This window comes from Copadichromis virginalis, linkage group LG9 (assembly GCF_057382275.1).
Source record: "Copadichromis virginalis isolate Kocher_CV1m ecotype Utaka linkage group LG9, C_Virginalis_male_GT1.1, whole genome shotgun sequence".
NCBI lineage: Eukaryota > Metazoa > Chordata > Actinopteri > Cichliformes > Cichlidae > Copadichromis > Copadichromis virginalis.
Genome location: NC_140626.1, coordinates 17305632 through 17330533, shown reverse-complemented (window position 1 = coordinate 17330533; position 24902 = coordinate 17305632). Strand labels below are relative to the sequence as shown.

Genomic DNA, 24902 nt, shown 5'->3' with positions numbered 1-24902 from the left:
ATTATTACCTTTATTTAATCGGGAAGTCACACTGAGATTAAATCTATTTTACAAATGAGACCTGCCAAGGTAGGAGACATACAAACTCAAAAACCCAAGAAGTGCAACATCAAATATATAGTCTAAATACAATATAGAAACACCCTCAACATTAAACATTAGTGGCTTCTCAAGAAAAAAGAATCAACGCTCTCAATGCTTCAGGTGACCATATTAGTGTTATCCTCTTCCACAGAAGTTATACAGAGCCAAGCTTGAGTTTTTGGCTCACAGGGACTAATTTTACATGCACTGACCCCATTATTACTTTAGCCAAGTTTAATATCATCATCTTACATTGTAACAGTATATATGACAGAAAGTAAGTCAAGCACAATAGCTCCACTTTAACATTGCCAGTTACGATACTATGCACTGGATGATAAAAGTCAATCTTGTTTACTAGCTTGCTGTTATTAATGAATTTTTGCAGTTTATTCTGGATTACATGAACAGTTATTCAGAGTCAGACCTTCTTTAATTTGTCTATATGTCATCAGGTAAGCTCAAGCTGATTACTGAATCTGATCTAATGTATTAATGAATTATTGTTATATTATAGGTCATTATTGTTATTTTGTTGTTAATTATAGGTTTGTGGTTGGACATGTGTTTTGTTATGTTGTTCTCTCACGTCTATGGGGTATCCTTCCTTAGTTAGAGTTGATCCCTATATTATAGTGAGTTGGCCTTAAAAGATCAGGCCTGGTAAGGTCTTTTTGGAATATAATGACTGACTGTGTCCTATCGTGTCTCTATGGTGGTCTCAAGGACAGCTGTTGTCTAGTTTGGGGAAATTGCAAATTTCATTGCGTTCCTTTATCTGGAGGAAGGAGTAAAAGATATAAAGAAAACTCGCCATGGAAGGATAAAAATCAGAATGGGGACGTGTGCTCGTCTCTCTTTTTCTTTATCAACTATTTCCACAATAAGTCAATGTTTTTTACTACAGCCCTCACAAAATATCTATAACAGCTGTTATGATTTGTTCAATGCATTTACCTTTAATAACTTCCCTCGCAGCCAGCTGAGTCAACTTTCATTTTCTGTTGGTTCCAAGACAAAGCAGGCTACTGATGCATTTGCTGTGTGTTTGTTATTACTAAGCACAGGCATGCATGTGAGCCCTTTATAGCTGATGATGTGGTTGTTTTCTCTACAGGTGAGGATGACCGTCTGGCTCTGAAGGGCAAGGTGTCAGTTGGAGACCTCTTTAGGAAGGAATTCAAGGTTCATGACCCAAATGCCAAATGGATAAGCAGTAAGTATCTGTGTTAAAAATGAGACAAGGTTGTTTTTAGAATTTGTATTTTTATTCACACACCACTACCTAAAGCTGCTTTTGGTGATATTTTTGTTACCGCAATTGTGTCAGTGGAAACATAACTGTAGTCCGGAAAGCTTTAACTTTGAGCTTATTGTTTAGATTCACTGATCCTTGGGATTGGGTACTAGCGAGTCTCCCTGGCTTACACAATATGATTGTTCATTTATTGTCAATATCCACATTGCTTCTTTTCTACTTTGAGCTTTAGGAAGGAAAGGGGATCAGGGCTATTTTTTAGAGTTAATGGATTAGTTAGTTAATGGATTTGAAAGACCAGATGTAGCACAGATAAAGTGAAAAATAAGCCCCACTACATTAAGAAACACTGGGAAGAGATGTATAAAAACATCCGTCCTTTTTCTACCACTTCTCTGTGTCTGGGATGCTGTGGCAGCTGTGTAAGCAGATATGTATGGACCTCAATCTCCCCAGCCACTACCTTTGCCTCATCCGGGGAATACAGAGGTGTTCTTAACGCAGCTGAGAGATGCAATATCTCCAGAATGTCTGGGGTCTGCCCCGGGGTCTGCCCCGGGGTCTCCTCCCAGTTAGACATGCCCGAAAAATCTCACCTAGGAGGCATCCAGAAGGCATCCTAGTCAGACACAAACCTCAAACAGGTTCTAATTTGTTCTGACAGAAGAAAGAGAGACAACCACAACACTGAATCCCCTGGTTCTAAACTGGATGTCTTATTATTTTTGTTCCTTTTTTTAAAGGAACCTCTTACTAAACCATCTCCTTTTCCTCTGTCCTTTCAGTTTTGCCACACAGAGAGAACGTTTATAGTGTAGTTGTTGCAAAAAACAGTTTGCCAGCTTGAGATGATATTGCGAAAGATCTGTTGGTCCCACTTCAAAGATGGTGTTGCTCTACGATTGTTCAGTTAACTGATTTGTTCAATGAAACTAAATGAAGCTAAAACTTGGAAGTAAACGAGTAATTATACAGGACAATGATGCCCAAAGACGCATGAAAGCTGCTTGTAGAATTAATAAAGCATGAAGCTTTTGGAGCAGCCCTTTTAAAGTCTGGACCTTGAACCCATCAAACTTACTGTGGACCATGCTTAAAATTCAAGTGTGTGAAAGAAAGACACCATTTAACTTCAACAAACCCAGCTGGAAAAGGGGTTAAAGATTCAGCCAGACGTTTGCTGAAGTATTGTCAGTTTGTGGTCCTAAATATAGAACTAAAGGGTTTGAATCCAAATTCTGCTTTTAATTGTTCTTGACACAGTTTTACCTCCACACTGATGTGGTGACAGCATGAGCTGCTGTATATCTCAGTAGGTGTGATGAATAATTAGAAATGTGAAAGTCTCTGGTTTACATCTTAACCAACATACTTGTGTCTTTTCTTTTACATTTGGTACATATTTGAGGGTTTTTGCATAATTTTCTTTTCGAGGGGGACTGTGAGTGAAGTTCGCTGGCTGTGAGCGTCGGAGTGAATTCTGGATGAGCAGGAATTATTTTCAGCAAAGGCAAAGCAATCAGAGAGCTCAGCTGGTTAAAGAGACTTTTATCTCAGAGGTTCTGGGTTCAAATCCAGCTTGAAGAAGGAAATTGTGCTTTTATTACTTTTACAGTAGCTGACAATTGTTCATTCAAAATGATGCGGTGTTCGAGCAAGCTGCTGCACAGCTCAGTAGGTCTAACGATGTGTTAGAAAAGTGAAGAGTTTGGGTTAAGTTTCACTTTGGGAAACAGTCCTGTTGCAATTCAGCTGCTTCTCTTGAGGTGAGCTATACATTTTTCCTCATAACATTACAGTGAATAACGTTGCTCCCTTCCATCTGCTTCATTAGCTCAGCAGGTTTATTGTAAAGTTTGAGTTCAAACTCAGTCTTAGACAGATGTGCAGGTGTCTGTTTCTCACACAACAAACTGTAGATTTTATTCATGTTTCTGCTTTATTTATCTGTTTATTTACGTTGATCAGCTCTGTAACATGTCAGAGAATAAATGAGTGAAGGCCTGAGTTGGTTCACTGAAGTTATTACATTTATCCTTGACAACTGAACAGCTGGATTTTCTCTCTCAGATCTTTGTAGATGAAGAGGTAAACAGGCCACAGCTTCAGTCACATTTCTACGCCTTTGACTGGTTGAATTAAAATGTGGAAAAAACTTCTTCTCTGTAGAAACAGCAGAAGAAATAAGGATGGAGTGGAGTCTCTGCAGATGCACAAAGAAAGAATTGCAGTCCCACAAATGTGGATAAACTCGAACATAAAGATCTTCCTTTAAGCTCCAGCTCTGATCCACACTGTAGGAAACAAATCAGAACATCAGTGAGACCGAAACAGTCAAATCAAGTTCAAGTTCAAGTTCAAGTTCAACTTTATTGTCACTTCAACCATATACAGTTTAAAAATACACAGTGAAGCGAAACAACGTTCCTCCAGGAACCAAGGTGCTACAAGACAAGTTAGTGCAAAAAAAATAATAATATATAATATATCTAGTAATAATATTGTGCAAAAGAGCATTTACAGGTTGGTGTGTGCGATGGTTTGGTGGTGTAGGTCAGTGTGTTTGCGCTTTGTGTTGGTTAGTCAGTCCAGTCTCAATGTTTTGAGGTATTTGAGTTAAGCTGAGTGATAATGTTAGTGTATGTGTGTGTGTGCGTGTTTATCAGTCAGTCCCTTTTTGCTGAGGAGACGGATGGCTTGTGGAAAAAAGCTGTTGCACAGTCTGGATGTGCGTGCCCGAATGCTTCGGTACCTTTTTCCAGATGGCAGGAGTGTAAAGAGTGTGTGAGAGGGGTGTGTCCGATCAGCCATAATGCTGGTGGCTTTGCGAATGCAGCGTGTGGTGTAGATGTCCTCAATAGAGGGTAGAGAGACCCCGATGATCTTCTCTGCTGTTCCCACTATCCGCTGTAGGGTCTTGCGGTCTGATATGGCACAGCTCCCAAACCAGACAGTGATGCAGCCGCTCAGGATGCTCTCAATAGTTCCTCTATAGAAGGTGGTCAGGATCGGTGGTGGAAGCCGGGCCTTTCTCAGTCTTCTCAGAAAGAAGAGACGCTGTTGGGCTTTCTTGTGCAGGGAGCTGGTGTTGAGGGACCAGCCGAGGTCCTTCTCCAGGTGTACACCCAGGAATTTGGTGCTGTCAACGATCTCCACAGAGGAGCCGTTGATGCTCAGCGGTGAGTGGTCGCCTCGTGTCCTCCTAAAGTCAACAACCATCTCTTTTGTCTTGTCAACATTCAGAGACAGGTTGTTGTCCTTACACCAGTCCGTTAGTCTCTGCACTTCCTCTCTGTACGCTGACTCGTCGTTCTTGCTAATGAGACCCACCACGGTCGTGTCATCAGCGAATTTAATGATGTGATTTGAACTGTGTGTTGCTACACAGTCATGAGTCAGCAGTGTGAACAGCAGAGGACTGAGCACACAGCCTTGTGGGGCCCCAGTGCTCAGTGTGGTGGTGCTGGAGGTGCAGTTCCCGATCCGTACTGACTGAGGCCTTCCGGTCAGAAAGTCCAGGATCCAGTTGCAGAGGGAGGTGTTCAGGCCTAACAGGCTCAGCTTTCCGATCAGTCGTTGGGGGATGACCGTGTTAAATGCTGAGCTGAAATCTATGTACAGCATTCGGACGTGTGAGTCCTTCTTGTCCAAGTGTGTCAGGGCAAGATGGAGTGCAGTGGAGATGGCGTCGTCCGTTGAGCGGTTATGGCAGTATGCAAATTGCATTGGGTCCAGTGAGGGGGGCAGCAGGGTCTTGATGTGTCTCATGACGAGCCGTTCGAAGCACTTCATGATGGTGGGTGTAAGTGCGATAGGGCGGTAGTCATTGAGACAGGACACAGAAGACTTCTTGGGCACGGGGACGATGGTGGTGGCCTTGAAGCACGTGGGGACAACGGCACTGCTCAGAGAGATGTTGAAGATGTCGGTGAGAACATTTGCCAGCTGATCAGCACATTCTCTGAGCACTCTGCCTGGGATGTTGTCTGGTCCAGCAGCTTTACGTGGATTGACTCTGCGTAGAGTTTTCCTCACCTCAGCTGTAGTGAGACACAGGACCTGGTCGTTCGGAGGAGGGGTGGTCTTCCTCGCCGCCACGTCGTTCTGCCTGTCGAACCGAGCATAGAAGTTGTTAAGCACATCTGGGAGGGAGCCGTCACTGTCACAGGCAGGTGGTGTCGTCCTGTAGTTAGCGATGGCTTGTAAGCCCTGCCACATGCGTCGTGTGTCGCCGCTGTCCTTAAAGTGGTTGTGGATTCTCTGGGCGTGTGCGCGCTTCGCCTCTCTGATGGCCCGAGAAAGTTCAGCCCTCGCTCTTCTAAGCGCCACCTTATCTCCCTCTTTGAAGGCAGAGTCTCGGGTCCTTAGAAGTGCACGCACTTCCGCAGTAATCCACGGTTTCTGGTTGGGTCGTGAGATGATGATCTTGGAGACAGTGACGTCATCGGTGCACTTGTTGATATAGCTGGACACTGATGATGTGTACTCCTCCAAGTCAGTGAAGTCGCCGTAAGTTGCAGCCTCTCTAAACATGTTCCAGTCAGTGCTCTCAAAACAGTCCTGAAGAGCAGAGATGGCTCCTGCTGGCCAGGTTTTCACCTGCTTCAAACAGCTTTTCAATTGGCTCATTTTGAGGCAAAGCTACTGCTGAGCTTCTCCCCCTTTATCACTGAGCCTGAGCCCAGACACCCCTCTGAGGAATCTCATTACTGCTGCTTGTATCCACATTCTTATTATTTTGGTCACTGCCCGGAGTTCATGGCTATAAGGGAGGGCAGGAACGCAGATGGACTGGTAAATCGACAGCTTCGCCTTCACGCACAACTGTCTCTTCACTAAAACAGATTGGTACAGAATCTGCAATGCTGCAGATGCTTCACCAGTCTGCCTGTCAATCGCACGCTCTATTTCTGTTCCACTCTTGAACTCCTCCGCTGGACACAATAACTCATCCTCAACCTGTAGCTGTAGCAGTCCACCCTTTTCTTGGTCAGAACCATGGTGTCAGACATGTAGAAGCTAATTCACATCCATGCCACCTCACACTTCGGTTCCAAATCACCTCAGTCCGACCTGGAGGTCACTGCTGGATGAACCCAGCAAGAGCACATCATCCTCAAAAAGCAGAAACAAAATCTGGGGTATAAAATATATGTGTAATAAATAACCCCTCATGAGACTGTTAACCATTTCATACAGCCTAATTAGTAGAACATAATTAATTATACAAAGAATAATACGTGTAATGCTTTTTTCTTTTTATTGTTATAACCAAAGACTGTGCAAGAGCATCACACTGCATTTTAGTAAATATTAGATGTGCAATCAAAGTAATCAGTATTGTTTGTTTGTAGGCTTTTGCATTTGCACGTGCACTGTTGTGCATGTGTGCTTACTGCTTGAAATTCCTCCAAAGAATATTTTCCATATGCACCAATAGCGAACCAATTACCTGAAACCTCAACCCTCATTTTTCTTTGATCAGTGACAGTGTGCTGATGTTGCCATTGTTACAATTCATCACCACCAATTTCTGACGCTTGTTTTTTAATAGCGACGCTGTGACAGCATAAACACTGACAGCACCTCGGGGAGGCAATGAGAGAAAATTATATACTTTATTTTCCATCAAGGTAAAACGGCGACTTGATGCAGCCCCACACGTCTTAGTTTGGCATTGAAGAGAGCGATCACAGCTCGAAGATGTGAGGGATCCGTGCAGCTGAAGGATTAATGAGGTGGATTTTGTCTTCTCTCGTGCCCAGCGAAGCTGTCTCCCTCAATCAAAACATCTAAGATGGCTCCTACAAAGGACACAGCTGTTAAATCTCCTCTCAAATCCCGAATTTGCAAAACCTTCTCCTCTGTGATTGGCTGTAATTAGAAAGCTGAAAACCCATATTTGTTATATTAGTGACAGGAAGATGCCGTTCCTCTGGATCTCAGATGACAAGCTGAATAAATTTCTGTCTGGATTTGTCTGTTTGTTTTAGCCGCAGTTCCCCATATGTGCTTAAGGATGAGCCGTCTCTCGTGTGGCTGATTTGTTGTCGTTACTAGCTGTGACCCAGAAGTTGTAAACAAATGGATCATGCTTGAGTGAACCATGATGGATATCACAATCTGCAGTAGTGCTGTACACATCTGGAAGCAAACATCTGTTCTTGGATGATTTCAGCAAAGGTTCAAACTGTGGCAGAAGAGGTGTGGTTGAATTAAGACCAGTATGATTAATGACAAATAATAGTGCTCATTTTCTGCTTCTCTTAACCTTTTTTTTTAGCATGAAGTAAAAAAGGAGTAGTGCTGTACAGAAAACAAGCTCTGCAAGAATCCATACACATCACAGCATTCACCAAGAAACTTTAGGCATATCATCAGAAAAAAGTTCACTCTTTCATCCTCTCCCTTTTTTTGTGCTGATGACAGTTTGAGCCTTGATCTCCAGTTATATTCAGTATACCATTAAATACACCTCACAAGGAGGGAGACAGAGAGACCCAGAAGCTGTATGTTTTTTCTTTGTTAGTGTGCCATTTTAGTAGTGGAGTGCTCATCCAACTTGCATGCTTTCGGGGCTGTTTCGAGGAATTTACAATAATGGCTTCCTTTGTTGGAGGCTGAAATGGATTTTTTTTTAAAACCTAATTTAGCTCAGTTTTATGTTTTGCCCCCGGTCTCCATCTATCAATCAATTCCCTGGAGATAGACTAAATATAACCTTGAGAATCCATAATGATTGTATATTAGGCTGTTTTTATGAGGCCATAATGCTTCCTCATATCTTCTCCAATAGCATTAGCTTAAATATATGCTATACTTAAGCCTCATTAGGGGCTCTTATCTGCTTCTAACAAAGGTTGCAGGGATTGCGATTCTTTCTTCATTTTGATGCTTTTTCTTAAGTTTATCACAATTTGGATCATTAGTGCCTTTGGCTATTGTTCCCATCTTTATTTTATTTAGCTTACCAAGTGATTGCCGAAATCTGAGTATGTAGGGAAATTGTCAAAACAGGAGGCAGACGGCATGAAACACAAGCCGTTAAACAGTCATACGGGTTTTAAACAAACCTCCAAGTTAGCAGGTTTTATGTTCTTATAATTAAAAGCTCATTGCTGTGGGCATTGTGTTGTTGCTTCAGGTTGAAGCATGCCAATGAAAAACAATCCATGATGGTTATTTTGCAAAAACAGCCAGCACTGTTTTTACATCTACTGAGATCACCGTGAGTTATTTTATCTTCTGTTGCAGCAATCAGTCAAACAGTAAATATATTCTGCTTTATTATAAATATAGATATAAGAAAATCTGTCAGGGATGTACACTTGAAAGCTTTTCATTTGCCAGTGCAGCTAGGTTAAACTTTTTTTTTTGTCTTTGCCGGGGCTCTGTGCTGTCAGCTCTGCTGTGCCAGCACAGTGGGAGTGCCGTCATGCTGTTACTTGTCAGAACATGGCTCTAACTAAACATATTCAGAAATAAAAACAAAGGCAAGTAGAAAATTTATCTTTTGAACTGTGTGCATGGTAAACATCCATTTTGTTCCCTAGGCAAACTATCTGGTTTTATTATGAATAAGTTTCCTCACTTTCAGTTTTATTGCAAAATAAATTGGGTTTATAAGCTTGGTGACTGGGCTCATTTACGTGCTGTCCACTGATCTCTTCAACATATACCTTTACTGTAGCTGTCTTCTGTCTTTCTACATCTTATCAATGTTTTAGATAGATACATAACCAACAGGAACAATGGCCAAGTTATAAGCAACTTAAATTATCCTCAAGTTTTGTGATATATCTAATTTAAACGCTATAAACTCCTTTACCCTGCCCTCATCACTATTCTAATCATGCAATAAGGCCATCACTGTCTCCCTGGTTAGGTAATTGCACAGTTAGCATTGATCTCTCACATATGCCTCTTTTTTTACCACTCCATCTGAATCAAACAGGCATGGCATCAACATCATTCTCGCACCACCAAGGTGAAGCCAGCCCTGTGCGACGCAACACAAGCGCTCACAGCAGCTGTTTGCCATTTTAATGGCCACGTTTCTCTTGTTTGCCACTCCAGGACACCACTTGTCTCACTGATGTTTGTTAAATATGGTTAAGGGGGAGCCATTTGTAAAGAGGCCAACCAGTCAGGGCTTCACAAAGGGGATGTCGCCGTGACTTTGAGAGGGGCTCGTGACTGTGATTTCAATATGGGTGAAGCGTACTGATGTTTGTTTTGTCACTGTGTGGGCTTTTAATGCATGCACAACAGCCTTGTTTCAAGTGATGCACAGTATTTATGTAAAGGGTTCACATTGGAAAAAAGAGTAGACAGTTGCTTCAGTCCCTTTATGATCTTTTGTGAGGAATGAAGTTCTGCATTGGGCCTCTTTCCTACAACTGAGACATATCAAATTAGCCCATATAGTCAGTGTACGTATCCAGTTGTTGTCACAGAAAATCAGCTTTTTAAAAAAATGCTACCAATACGAGAACGAGCAGGTGTACGTTTCTCCCTTTGAGCTTCTCTAATTTTACCATATGTTTGATGCTTAATTGGAAAGGATGTGTTTGCACAGACTGAAGTTCAATCTTTCATGCTTTTCAACCTTGAGACAGCAGCGAAGGGTGGTACAACAACTAGTTGCTTGACAGAAACAAGCTGTAAAATATACTGATGTGTTTTTAATTTCCAGGGAAAAACAAAACAAAAAACCAAGCAAGTAAAAAGAAAGCGTCTGATACAGAAACAGACTTTGGAATTGATATAGTTGCTTCTGTGTGTCTCATGACAGATTCATCAGTCTCTTAACACCGTAGCTGCTAACGTCAAGGCAGCTTCTGAACAGTTGGATGTCATCTTTGATCCAACTTTCAAGCAACAAAAAAACTGAAAGGCAGATCTTCCACTCATGGTTTGTGCAACTTAGGAATCATCCTAAAAATAAGTTGCACAGATGCATGTTTCTATGATTCTCCTTTGAATACAGTTTTGTCTTACTTGCTTTTAAAAAATAAAGCAGAGAAAAGAGCCTGTGATGTAAAAATTCTCATATAAACCAGTGATCAAATCTTTTAAAAAGGGATTCATTTGCACTCAACAGCCCTTGGCTTTAGTTTTAAAATTCTGTTTTACTGAGGTCAAATCTTAGTACTGCAATTTTTATCAGCCAGAATCCAGCCTCAGGGGAAGAGGCAAGGTCTTAAACTGACAAGGACTACAGTGTTTTGAAATGCTCTGTCTGCAGGTTTAAACTTTCCACGTGGCTGTGGAACCTTGTGGATTGTTGACCCTATGACAAGCACTGGGTGCTAGTGAAAAATGTTTATTTTCCAATCAGTTGGAAAGTACTGGTTTTAGAGAGTGCTGGCAGTCAGTAGGTGAAATTGGTCACTAAGATGGCGCTTCTCCAGAAACCTCCTTGTGATTGCTTTGGTTGCTATTCACTATTGTTTAAAGGAAGAAGCCAGCTTGTCTGCAAACATTTGCCAATTACTCCCTAAGGGGTAGACAAACTTGACAAACATCAAAATCTGAGATTAGAAGTGTGTCACTGTTTCACTACTGCTTGGTGAGTAGCTGGCAAGTGTTTGCACAGTCTATGGAAACCTACTGTGAGCTGTAGGAGACTAAAGCACAAGGAAGTTTGTCACTGCAGCACCATTCAGTTTTTGCAATAAGTTTCACCTAATTACTACCAGCAACCTCTAGCAACCAGTCAGGGAATACACATTTTTCCCTAGCAAACAGTGTTTGCCAGAGAGTCGGCAGCAAGTTTGAACCACCACGTTTAACCAAAGTGCTTTTGTACATGGAGAAATAGAAATTGTTTTCTGTCACAGAAGTCAAGTATTATGTTACAGTATTAATTTAATAGAATCATTATGAAAACAACTTTTTGATATATACATACATACATATATACATATGTATGTGTATGTATGTGTGTGTGTGTATATATATATATATATATATATATATATATATGTATGTGTGTGTGTGTGTGTGTGTGTGTGTGTGTGTGTGTGTGTGTGTGTGTGTGTGTGTGTGTGTGTGTGTGTGTGTGTGTGTGTGTGTATATACGTATATGTATATACAGTGGGGCAAAAAAGTATTTAGTCAGCCACCGATTGTGCAAGTTCCCCCACTTAAAATGATGACAGAGGTCAGTAATTTGCACCAGAGGTACACTTCAACTGTGAGAGACAGAGTGTGAAAAAAAAAATCCATGAATCCACATGGTAGGATTTGTAAAGAATTTATTCATAAATCAGGGTGGAAAATAAGTATTTGGTCAATAACAAAAATACAACTCAATACTTTGTAACATAACCTTTGTTGGCAATAACAGAGGTCAAACGTTTACTATAGGTCTTTACCAGGTTTGCACACACAGTAGCTGGTATTTTGGCCCATTCCTCCATGCAGATCTTCTCGAGAGCAGTGATGTTTTGGGGCTGTCGCCGAGCAACACGGACTTTCAACTCCCGCCACAGATTTTCTATGGGGTTGAGGTCTGGAGACTGGCTAGGCCACTCCAGGACTTTCAAATGCTTCATACGGAGCCACTCCTTTGTTGCCCGGGCGGTGTGTTTTGGATCATTGTCATGTTGGAAGACCCAGCCTCGTTTCATCTTCAAAGTTCTCACTGATGGAAGGAGGTTTTGGCTCAAAATCTCACGATACATGGCCCCATTCATTCTGTCCTTAACACGGATCAGTCGTCCTGTCCCCTTGGCAGAAAAACAGCCCCATAGCATGATGTTTCCACCCCCATGCTTCACAGTAGGTATGGTGTTCTTGGGATGCAACTCAGTATTCTTCTTCCTCCAAACACGACGAGTTGAGTTTATACCAAAAAGTTCTACTTTGGTTTCATCTGACCACATGACATTCTCCCAATCCTCTGCTGTATCATCCATGTGCTCTCTGGCAAACTTCAGACGGGCCTGGACATGCACTGGCTTCAGCAGCGGAACACGTCTGGCACTGCGGGATTTGATTCCCTGCCGTTGTAGTGTGTTACTGATGGTGACCTTTGTTACTTTGGTCCCAGCTCTCTGCAGGTCATTCACCAGGTCCCCCCGTGTGGTTCTGGGATCTTTGCTCACCGTTCTCATGATCATTTTGACCCCACGGGATGAGATCTTGCGTGGAGCCCCAGATCGAGGGAGATTATCAGTGGTCTTGTATGTCTTCCATTTTCTGATGATTGCTCCCACAGTTGATTTTTTCACACCAAGCTGCTTGCCTATTGTAGATTCACTCTTCCCAGTGTGGTGCAGGTCTACAATACTTTTCCTGGTGTCCTTCGAAAGCTCTTTGGTCTTGGCCATGGCGGAGTTTGGAGTCTGACTGTTTGAGGCTGTGGACAGGTGTCTTTTATACAGATGATGAGTTCAAACAGGTGCCATTCATACAGGTAACGAGTGGGGGACAGAAAAGCTTCTTACAGAAGACGTTACAGGTCTGTGAGAGCCAGAGATTTTCCTTGTTTGAGGTGACCAAATGCTTATTTTCCACCCTGATTTACGAATAAATTCTTTACAAATCCTACCATGTGAATTCATGGATTTTTTTTTCACATTCTGTCTCTCACAGTTGAAGTGTACCTCTGGTGCAAATTACTGACCTCTGTCATCATTTTAAGTGGGGGAACTTGCACAATCGGTGGCTGACTAAATACTTTTTTGCCCCACTGTATGTATGTATATAGATATATATGTATATATGTGTGTGTGTGTGTGTGTGTGTGTATTAACAGACTTCTGAAGATAGCTGAATCAGGTAACTAGCTGATCAAGCTAACTCAATCAAATTTTGTCTTTTTGCCTTTTTGATGTTTCCAGCTGTCTGACTTGGTTAAGCTGCTTTCACATGCTGTTTCTTTTTGTTTTTACAGCCGTTCTTAATTTTTAAAAATACTTTTAACAGTCTAATCCCTCAGCACCACATTGCTGCATAATAATAATGAGCAAATGTGCTTGAAAAACACCAGTTGTGCTGTCTTCTTCTTGTTGCAGAAGACAGAATTGATGTTAATTAGCAGAAGTACACAAGAACGTCAGCATTAAATAACACGTCAGAATATTTTTCTACTCTTTTCAGCAGCTACAACTAAGACTAATTACTTTATATAGACTTTGTTTATGGTATTCTCATGATTTTACAGTTACATATGCTTAATCATTGTGTATGTAGTTTGAATAGACAACCTTATACAGAATACAATAATCCTTATAACACTTACTGCACACGGTGTACAATTATAATTATTTAAATCAGCAGCTTCATATCTGCCATATCATTGAGGATTCTAGCTTAGCTGTGTTTGTATTACATTGATAAAACACTTTGAGCATCCCCCAGCAGCTAGAAGCCTGTCGGATAATTGTGTTCAAACACAGTTATTTATGCTTGGAGCATTTTTTTTCCTAATGAATCCACATGCAATTATTATGTACTTGTCAACATCCGGATTCAAACGGTTCTATGATTTACTTTGTGAATAATGAATAAGTGTTTATTTGAACAGTGAGGTAACTCACTGTAATATCTTTTTAAACAAGACCGGCTGATCATTGCTATGTTGTGTGTCATTAATACTTTGTTTAGAATCCCCCCCCCCCTCCCGAATGATTTTAATTGTTATGAGCATATGCTTGTTTTTTTATTTTCTATCCAAGTTCAGTAATTTGTTTGCAAGCACAAAGAAACACAGTAGTGCTGCACTATAACACACACATTGAAGGAAACGCTAAAGCACATTGAAGCCGTGCAAATCAAACAGCAACAGAGGCCGTGGGTTTATGAGGTGTACATGAGCAGCTGGAACTGATGAAATGACTGTCACTTTATTGGCTGTGAGGTAAATCAATAATAGTACTCAAGGATTCATTTCAAATTGAGTTGATAGGCAACAAAAAGCAATAAGGTCTAAGTTGATGGAGGCACCCTGAAAACACTTTTATAAGCCTGTGAGAGTCATCTTGAAGGGAATATGGAGTTAGGTGAGGGGAGAGTTTTTGAGGACTTCATGTTTTGCAAATTCTCAACTCCACTTCTCTTTTTATTAAATGTGTGTTGGCTGTCTAAACAATATCAAATCTCATATAGTTTGTTTTATTTAAACTGCTGTTGAGCAATTTACTGCATCTGCAAGCCACTTTACAGCACAAAAGGGTGGGTTTCAAAGTGGTTTGCAGGAACAGCTTGAAAAGGAAGACTCAGGGTGGTCTAATCGCTGCAAAAGGGAAAGAAACTTGGTTTGCCTATAGTGGGTCTGACTGAAACTAACTTGCCTTGTCTAAGATAAAAGTCCTGTCTGTGGGATCCTGATGCAAGCGGTCTATTGAGTGTTTAGTTCTTTAAACATAGCACTGATTTCTCTGATCTGTAGATTCCTTCTTTTTTTTTTTTACTGTCCCCCCCACTGCCTTCATATACTCAAGGTCCAAGTAAATCAGATAATTACAAAGAAAAACGTTCTCTTCATCCCTAATGTTAAACAGCGTGAAGCAGAAATAAATTGGCATGTGTTTTTTTGGGGGGGTTTTTTCCAGCGCTGGTTGTGGATTGAGAAGCTGAAGTGTCGGTGAGTAATGAGGCCAGCAGGCGAGACTGATTGGCATTCCTGATAAACATAAATGACTTCCACTGTGAAAACTGGCCAGAAGCAGGTTGGCTGTAGCCGTGGGTGGTTTCATGTGTTCTCAGCAAGTTCATATTTGAGGTTTTTGCTCATTTGTTTGCCCTGCCATTCATTTGGTAGTGCACTCATTTATCAAGTAAGTCAAAAGTAGAATTTGAATTCCGTGGTGCTGCTTGTCCTGCTTTACAGCAGTGGAGATAAATAAACACATCTATTATGGGGAATACCCTTTGAAGAGCCATAGATGAAAGAAGCCAAATTACTAGAAATATAAAGAGCGATTTTTAATTAAAACTCCTGTTGAATTTTTTATTAACCTATATTTTACTGCACATCTAAGCTTTAGGGCTGTATTTCTGTATTGGAGACTTCGTTTTAGTTAGCCACTGACAGACACTATAATTTTCCCCAGCAGCTTGTGTCACTTTCATCAAACCAGTCATCATGCATAGCCTTGGGCATGGACAAATGACCTGGAACTGACAAGAAAAATTCCATTTCATCCAGAAGTTAACACTGAAACCCTGGCTCACCTCAGGACTTATAATATAGCCCAAAGAAACTACCCGTTTCACTGCGGTTTTTAATCACATGGTGATGTATTATGTGGAGGGAACTGTTCAAGGTTAGGGCCATTAAAGTACTATATATTTCCATTCCCTTTTGTGATGTATAAATTATTTCCTTATATGTATTACTTTTATGCTCAGGATGAGAGGACAGTTGATCTGTGCTCCCACTTCATGGTTAGGGTAAGGAGTAGTTACAACAGTAACTGAATTATGTCTTTTTTTCCCCTTTTTTGTTGGTTTACTTATACAACTTTGGTGACTTCTTACCTTCTACCTTCCTATTATAAAATACAAGACACGGCCTTCCAGTGCTTTCATGGATTTGTTGTACTATATTGTGTTTCTTGTATTCTTGTGTGATTTACAGCCTCGACAGTCTTGAGCAACTGTTACAGCACGATCCCCCTGCTGGGATTAATAAAGCTTTTGTGGTTTTGTTTCTGATAACATGCTTGTTAAAGACTCTGCTCACCCAGGAACACTCTCCGGAGAGCAGTGAATGCAGTGAATGAAGTGTTATGTCTTCTCGAAAAACCTCAAGTCGGATAAAGATCTCAGACAGACAGAAAAATCAGCAGCATTGTATTAAAAAAATCTTAACACTGAACTGTTACAGTGTTGTTACTTTTTTTTGCAATGTCTATGTATGATGTCACATTATTTCAGACAGCCTGACCACTCACAGAGCTACTGTAACATTTAAAAATGGAGGTGAATTTTTGCATTATGGATTCCTTTTAACTTTGAGAGACTACTAGAGTCAATTTTCCTTGAAGTAGTATTAACTAGCCTTCTCTAATTTGTCATTCTAATTAACCTGCCATTCTGCACATGAACCATAAAGTTTGAATGGAATTTTAATGAAGCCAAGAGTACAGTGAAGCTACTGAAGTGTCAGGACAGGTGGATGAATAATTTGGTACAATGTGAGTCTTGTTTGCATAGGTTAGGCCATCAGTCATATTGATAATGATGGTGAGCCTGTTCTTACCAAGTGAGGTGCTAAAAACTAGGATTGCAACAACAAATGCTAAAAATTCAAATGGATAGATACATCTTTTAGCCATTTTGCTGTAGAGTATATTATGGACACTAGTGAACTTACGAGGTACAAAAGGTGAGGCAGCAGCACCATGTTGGAGAATGCTTTGAAAAAAGTCTGGCTGCTCCAGCTCACAACTTAAGAGGACGTAAGGGCTTTGGCTTGTTTACCTTGTATCTCACTGTCTGAGCCTCCAGCAATGTTTCTGTCTAATCAGAACTCACGCAATTATGCAACCAATTTTCAGCCTTAATTTCAGTAGATTAACACAAGCGTTGAGAAAAAAGAAAAATGGCCTGAGATGCGCCCCCTCTTAACACACGTCCCTAAATTTAATGGCTACGTGCTTGTTGAGCAGCTGTTTGTTATTTACCATTTTATCAAACACGAGAGTGGAAATTTACACTTCAGTTTGATAAGTAAATAGGCTACCATGGAAATTAAGGTTTTCATAATGTGTCTCAAAAAGCAAAAATCTATTGTAGGAATATTAAAGAATATGGCTTGGCAGGAAACAGCATTTTACTACTAAATTAAAGCAGTAATGCAAAAATAAATTCAAAAATGACAAATGAGCTGGTAGATGAAGAGGCAGAGGTCTTGTGAAGGAGCAGAAATCCATGCATACTGCAAGCTTAATGACTGCACAGCCACTCAAGAATGCTCTCCGGGACTTACATGGACATGTTTCCTTGCCAACAATCAATACTTCATGACTGTAACATCTGAGGATTAGCTACAAGATGCAAACCCCTGAAAAACTTCAAAAACAGAAAGACCAGGTTGCAAAGGCATATTTAAGGAACCTGTAGAACCTGTAGAATTTTTGAACAAAGTTTTATGCGCTCATGAAACAAACATCAGCCTTGGGGAAAAAATGATAGTAAGAGCAAATTATTGGAGAGAAAAGGGAGCTAACCATAACAAGCTCATCTGTTAAAAGTAATGGCAGAGCATCGTTAGGGTTGGATGTCTTTGATGGATGTCTATAGATTGAGAGTTCAGGCTATCTTTTTCTAGATTTCCATAAATTATTAGATAATATGACTTTGTTTGCTGGGTTGGCATCTGATCTAGGTGCTTCCTGGTGCTTTGGAACTGTCCAACTGTGAGGAGGCCCCAGAAAAGACCTGAAAAGGCTGGAGAGATTATCTCTCCTAACCACCTTCCAGAATGTTTGACTGACCTTTCTGAAGTATTGGAAGAGGTGTCAGGAGAGAGAGCGGTCTAGTGATGTTCGCTTAGACTTAGTAAAATGCCTTAGTAAGGTATTGGACCAGCAGAATAATTCATTGTATTGATATTGATTGGTATTGATTCTGTAAGCCTCTAATACTCTACTGGAGGGTTGGAACAGTATTATTCCACTAGATATTCCCTCATTTAGTGTTTTAATGATGTTGGAAAGTACTGTCTGTACAAAATCTCCTATATGTGAAGAGTGGGATTAGGATTTAGTGACCACAAAGGCCATTATTCAGTTCTGAATAATATACAGTGGTTGTTGGCTAAGGCTTAGGACCAGCTTAGAGTAGGTTGTCTACTAATCGGAAGGTTGGTGGTTTTGGTGGCTGCTCCACTATGCATGCCGCAATATTGTTGGGCAAGATACTAAACCCTGAGTTGCTACTGTGTTCATCGGAGTGTAAAAGTTAGCAAGACAGCATGCAGATAACGAAAAAAGTCCTTCTGTGAATGGGTGTATGAGACGTGTGGCATGAAGCGCATTGAGGAGAAAAGCTGTGTGTAAGAACCGATCCATTCTTCATACTCATCAAACCTCATCAATGAAGGCATGATCGTCCTGGAAGGGACCACTTCCATCAAGATAATCTGATCACTCTGAACAAATTGAGTTCAGTTTTAATTTGTTTAATTTGTCATCACTTTGTTCATCTTTTTGTATCAATGCTAATCTGCTCAATTCAGTGAGCCTCAATTAGTAGCTGTTACTTTATTTTTCAAATGAATATGCAGAAACCTGTGCAAACATTAGGATGTGGACTGGAGGACAGAGTCCCCCGCCCCGAAAAAAATTGTCCATAAAGCTCATATGCAAACTTTATGTAAATCTGTGGCCTTCTTTCTGTCTGCCTCACTAAAGTTATGTTGCCTTGCATCTCTGCCCCCCTCTCTCCCACCTTCTTGCCGCTCCCTCTGACTCCCTGGAGTAAGGCTGGGTTAGGGCTGTGCCCAGGGCAGCAGGCTGTTTTAATAAGACATACTGCCATGGAAAGGTATAGATCAGAGGAGAAAACAGCGCTCTGGGCTAATGCACAGCAAGTCAAGGCAGAGAGGAAAGTAAGAGGGAGAACGTCAGGGGAAGAGAGAGAGCTAGAAAGAGGTAGATTGAAGGGAAGACATAATGCCTAGGGTCCTGTGAAAGAATAGATGGCTTTGTGTCTTTGAAAGAGCACAAAACAAATAGCAGGAGAGGTGAAGGAGTGATGATAAGGTCTAAAATGATGAACTCAGCAGGAGGGCTTATATAAGGGTGGTGATGGGAAGGATTTGAGAGATCTGTGGTATCTGTGAAGTGTCTCGAGGCATGTGGTTAACGGAGATCAGTAGTTTGGTGAGAAATAAAGATGAAAAAGGTGCCTTAAAGAGATGTGGGTCTCTGAATTTAAGCCGAAGCCCAACTGTGAAAACAAAGTGTGTCACAAAGCAAAATAAAGTCCTGTCAATCTCCTTGGCATCTGATTTAATAACCATTTTGCCTTTTTTACTCATTCAAGCCGCGATATTCGGCAATTAGCATTTCATATACAAAAGTAGACCTTTAAAAAGATGTCAAACAAAGTCAAACTAAAATAATGACTCATGATGGGGAGGGAAAATCAGCATCTTTTTATTTATCACCATGATTTCCATGAAGGAGTCCATTTCTACCCTTGTTAGTATGCCAATGGTTTTTAACAAGGAGACAAAAGCTGTTGAGGGGGCGTTCGGCTATGCCTTTCTAAAAATGTCTGAAACCGCTCTCCCAAGCACGTTCTGAATTAAAGCCATTGTGATGGTAATTTTGTCACCTCTAATGGACAATTAGATATGCTAGCAGATAGAAAGCACTCTGCATAACAATCTCTGGGTTCTAATTACCTCACCAAATGGCGTGGTTGCTCATGTGCCTATGGATCACTAAACCAATAAGACAGGGGAGCGGAGATAGACTGAAGGTGAAAGGGGGCAGTAGCTGTATTAAACGTATCCTTCCCTGGCCGCCTAAAATTAAGAATTAAAAAAAAATCAAGGTGAAGTATTAATTAGCAGCTGAAATTGTTAACACCATGAATTATTAAGTTGAATTGTTAAGCATGCATAATGGAGAAAAAGTTTAATATTGGTGAATATCTGTTAAATTGATTAGTAGCTACATGAATGGAAGAAATAGTAAGGCAAGGCAAGTTTATTTGTATAGCACAATTCAACAACAAAGTGATTCAAAGTGCTTTACAGAGACATTAGAAACAAGAACAAATAAAAAGCATGATTTAAAATTGATTAAAACAAGCAAATAAACTAACTAACTAATTAACAAACAAACAAACAAACAAACAAAACAGTATATAAAATCAAAACAGATAAAATCAGAACAGTAGATAAAATCAGAACAGTAGATAAAATCAGTAGTTAAATGTAAGTTTTGAAATTTAAGCTTAAAAGTGTGGATTTGGTGCTTTATTCAAATGCAGCTGAGAACAGGTGAGTCTTCAACCTGGATTTAAATAAACTGAGTGTTTCAGCTGATCTGAGGCTTTCTGGGAGTTTGTTCCAGATATAAGGAGCATAAAAGCTGAATGCAGCTTCTCCGTGTCTGGTTCTGACTCTGGGAACTGATAAAAGACCGGATCCAGATGACCTGAGGGATCTGGATGGTTCATACTGGGTCAGGAGGTCATTGATGTATTTTGGTCCTAAACCATTCAGAGCTTTATAGGCCAGCATCAGAACTTTAAAGTCTATCCTCTGACGGACAGGCAGCCAGTGTAAAGACCTCAGAGCTGGACTGATGTGGTCCACTTTTTTGGTCTTAGTGAGGACTCGAGCAGCAGAGTTCTGAATGAGCTGTAGTTGTCTGACTGATTTTTTAGGTAGACCTGTAAAGATGCTGTTACAGTAATCAAGCCTACTAAAGATGAATGCATGGACTAGTTTTTCCAGGTCCTGTTGAGACATCAGATCTTTTATCCTTGATATATTCTTGAGGTGATAGTAAGCTGACTTTGTTATTGTCTTAATGTGTTTTTCTAAGTTTAGGTCTGCATCCATCACTACACCCACATTTCTCGCCTGGTTTGTGGTTTTTAGATGTATAGATTGAAGTTCTCTGGTGACCTGTAATCGTTTTTCTTTGGCACCAAAGACTATTACTTCAGTTTTGTTTTTGTTTAGCTGGAGAAAATTGTGGCACAACCAGTCATTAATTTCCTCAATGCATTTACCAAGAGCCTGTACAGGGCCTCGGTCTCCTGGTGACATTGTGATATATATTTGTGTGTCATCTGCATAGCTGTGATAGTTTATTTTGTTGTTGTTTATAATCTGTGCCAGTGGGAGCAGTTTAAACAATTTAAGATCAACTTCAAATGGAAAAAAAATGTAATTTTAAGTGTAAACTTATTTCAATAATACATTTGAAAATTCTAGATAAAAAAGGTCTAAAAAATATTTTTAAAAAGTAAAAAGTTCTGATTCATACTATAATACATACAGTGGGCGTGTCTACACTGGGGAAAGCACCAATCAGGACTGAGCAATATTTGAATTAAAATCTGATGCTGTGTTAATTAAATCTGACCAAAGTTTAGCGGTAAATAAGGTGAGGTAAAGAAATAAAAGCTGCTCTTTAGTACTTGTCACTAAGAATGTTTTATCACACTGTAATGACTGAAACTGTACCAAATAGACATTTTAAGTCTTGTTTCAAATGAACTAATGTTAAAATGCAAGTAGTTGGTGGTTTGTGAAAGTTAAAAATAAGGCAGCTTGCATTCTTCAATAAAATGCATACATTCACACTGGATTTTAATCCTGTAACAATCACATTGCGAAACAAAGGCCTGATGCCAGACAGTTTATTATTGAGGACGGAGCTCTTCATTTGGCCACATATAGCAGAAAAACATAACAAGGCACAGTCTGACAAATTGTTGGCATCAGAATTGCGATCACAGTCATGACACAGACAATTGGGCAGCCCTGCTCTCTCTGCTTTTGCTGCACATCTTTGCTCTGCTTTGCTTTGCTTTTATTTTTGATTGCACCACTAAGCATTCGTGCCATTAAGTGACCTGTTAATAATTGTTATACTGGTTGATTACAAAAAACGAATTTATTTTTGGCTGCTGATGGAACTCAAACAAGTCTAATTCAATATCCCTTTGATATTAAAAATCTAATAAGTGGAAGCATCCTCTGAAGTTTAATTATGTTGTCAGTGTCCCTGACAGGTAACAACTCCATTAACACAAAAAAATGAAGGCTGCTGACTATCATGTCTGCTTTTACTTAATTTTTAGAAGGGAAATATTTTTTTGAACCCACACTTTTAATTTGCAGAACTGGTGACAGAATATAGTTTCTGGCTTTATCAATATGTCTGCAATTTTCTTAATTTCTTACCAATGTCTAACTTTTTTCTTCCTGTCTTCTGTCTCATCATCCAGGTAATGAGCTGCTGTACCGCAATCAGGACGGCGACGTCGTCAAGTTCAACGTCGACACCAACGAGCAAACCATCTTAGTGCATAACAAGAAATTTGTAAGTCTTTTCGTCTTACAATCAAAGCACTGAAGGGCTGAGCATGATTGCCTATGAGTTCGATTCAAACATTTCCAATAGTGTCAACAAATCAAAGAACCTAAAGCTTTTTTGTGTGTTTTTTCCCCACAAATGATCCATTTTCAGAGTGAAATGTGAGCTGCATATTTAACACTTGGTGAAATGTCAAAATGGAGATGTAGCATCAGTGTCACAGCAGCTTGGGTGACAACACGCAACATTATGTCTGCCATCAAATCACCAAGCCCTAGTGCAAAGACTAATGCAGCTCCCATTTGCTTTAGGAACCAAGCAATCTGTCAAACGCAGTCAGTTAAGGACCAGTTTAATGAAAAACTGCCATGCGTGATCGGAGGTCTCTTCTTTTTATTGTATGCATTTTTTTTCTTCTTCTAACATCCTTCTTTTGATTCCTAGGAAATGTACAAAGCCAGCAAGTATGAGGTCTCTCCTGACCTGAAGCATGTGCTGCTGGCCTACAATGTTGCACCGGTGAGCATCTCATTTGTTTGCTTGTTTTTTGAATTAGCAACCTGACAGCCAAATATGTCAGCCACCGCTGCTGAGGGGTGGGGTGTAGGCCTGCAATGAAGCATAGGCAGTGGGGGGGGTGGAGGGAGGAGAAAGTAATCATGGCGGGGTGTGAAGGCCTGTCGCACGTCGCTGCCTGTCAGCGAGGGTGGCGGGGGCTAGCTAAGCCAAGCAGAACTGTACTGAGGGAGGCACAAACAAACCCCTCGGTGCTACACGGCCTCGTGGACAGGGAGATGAGCTCAACAGCAGCACCATCATATGCATCAAAGCATTTTAGCTCCTGATACAGGTGGATCAAATATATTGATCCATTTAGTTAGATGATAGTTGCCTGTTTACTACTGCGTCACCACTTAGTCACTGTAGAGAGAACTGGTTCCTGTTGTTAGTTTATGGAGGATGCTGGCAGAAACACTGTATAACCTTGTGTTATTGCCTGAGATGAATTGAAGATATTACAGCACACTCGAGTGTGGTGGAATGTACGTGTTTGCATTTATTATTCAACTAGACCGCCATCACCTTGATAGATGACAGTCATTCCTGCTATATGCTCATCGTAGCACAGTCGGCACACATTCATGCACTATGAGATGCGGTATGGTTCATGTTTTTATTAAATACCCCACTTGTATTATAAAACATGGACAAACGCTCTTCCTGAAGATGTGTCTCTACTGGGTGATGTTCCTGGATACATAATGTCTGACTGTTGAGTGCCTACTGTAACAAAAACTGTCATTTAAAAAGTAAAAGGTTAGGATTTCAAAGACACGCCATAGCCGTCGTTAATCTGGTCGACATAAGTGTGGTTTGATCTGCCGATTAAATCCAAAATCAGCTGGTTTAAATTAAGTCGATCTATCCTTCAGGGTTATGTCGTTGTGGTCCTTTTCACCATTTCTAGTGCAGCTGCTATTTTTTGATCACTCCCTGGAAGTCACAGGTCAGGTCGTTTGGACCAAATGTCCACCCTCCAGTGCCTCGGGGCTTTACAGTAGCGCTTTACACTGACAGTCAGACCTTGGGGGACAAATTCAAGTAACAACCTTGCTCCTGGTTGCACTCCTGATCTCATGCACTGCCTTCAGGCTTTGGACAGTGAGGACTTTTTGACTTGAAACTCCTGCTTGGTGTCTTGGTACACAGCTCTCATTACCAGCAATGATCTTCGACATGAAAGTCAGGCCAATTCGACACAGAAGTTAATGTTCTCGCTCTGGGCAAATTTGAGCTCCATGGTGAAATCCCAAACTCTGAGCGCGAGTGGTCAGAATGGGACTTCCAGCCAGCAATCTAAAAATAGCAACAGTGCTGGAAGTGGCCCAGAGGTGCACAATGTCACACATGTACTGTTTTCTGACAGCACGCACGTAGAGAAATAAGTCTATTGCAACAACAGAATGGTAAATTGGGCTCCATATTGACTATTCTGACTTCACAGCAGTCTGAAGAATCCTTTGTCTGTTTTTTTCCCCCTCCTCAAACTGCACCGAGTATCAGAGTATCAGAGTATCATATCAGAGTATCAGAGTATCAGAGTAGCGGCCAGAAATGTGTGACTGAATTGCAGCCTTACTGAGGTGTCACAGTGTATTGACTCAGTGTTGAGTACACAACATCACTGCAGCAAGATAAGACATTAAACCCTTGAATTTCCAGGGGATGGTGGGTTACTGTCAGCCTTTGGTACTGATATGAATAAAATACTGTCATATTGATATGGAGCATTGTGGCTTTGGGATGAGGCCATTCTTCTTTTTCTTCTTCTTCTTTTTTAATTTAGAAGGAAACTTGAGATTTTATGGCAGCACTTCACAGTATTTCCTCAAAATTACCTGCTTAACAAGGATTCTTTTCATTTTGAAGTTCAAAGGATTAATTATCATCAGTCCTAATGCAGTTTTTGTTTTCTTTACTTTCAAAGAAGATACTGTTGTACCTAATATAAGTAAACAGGGCAATTATGATGTCTT

General features: G+C 40.6%; 1 protein-coding gene across 4 annotated transcripts in view; it reads left to right on the top strand.

The window, feature by feature from the left end:
* The window catches only part of LOC146701676 (A-type potassium channel modulatory protein DPP6-like), a 262406-nt gene that overhangs the window by 202952 nt on the left and 34552 nt on the right, over nucleotides 1–24902 (top strand). For all 4 annotated transcript variants that reach the window (XM_085467967.1, XM_085467968.1, XM_085467965.1 and 1 more), the window contains 3 exons: nucleotides 1202–1300; nucleotides 22277–22371; nucleotides 22810–22884. In XM_085467967.1, coding sequence (XP_085324093.1) covers nucleotides 1202–1300; nucleotides 22277–22371; nucleotides 22810–22884 — 269 coding nt within the window. The remainder of the gene's footprint in view (nucleotides 1–1201; nucleotides 1301–22276; nucleotides 22372–22809; nucleotides 22885–24902) is intronic.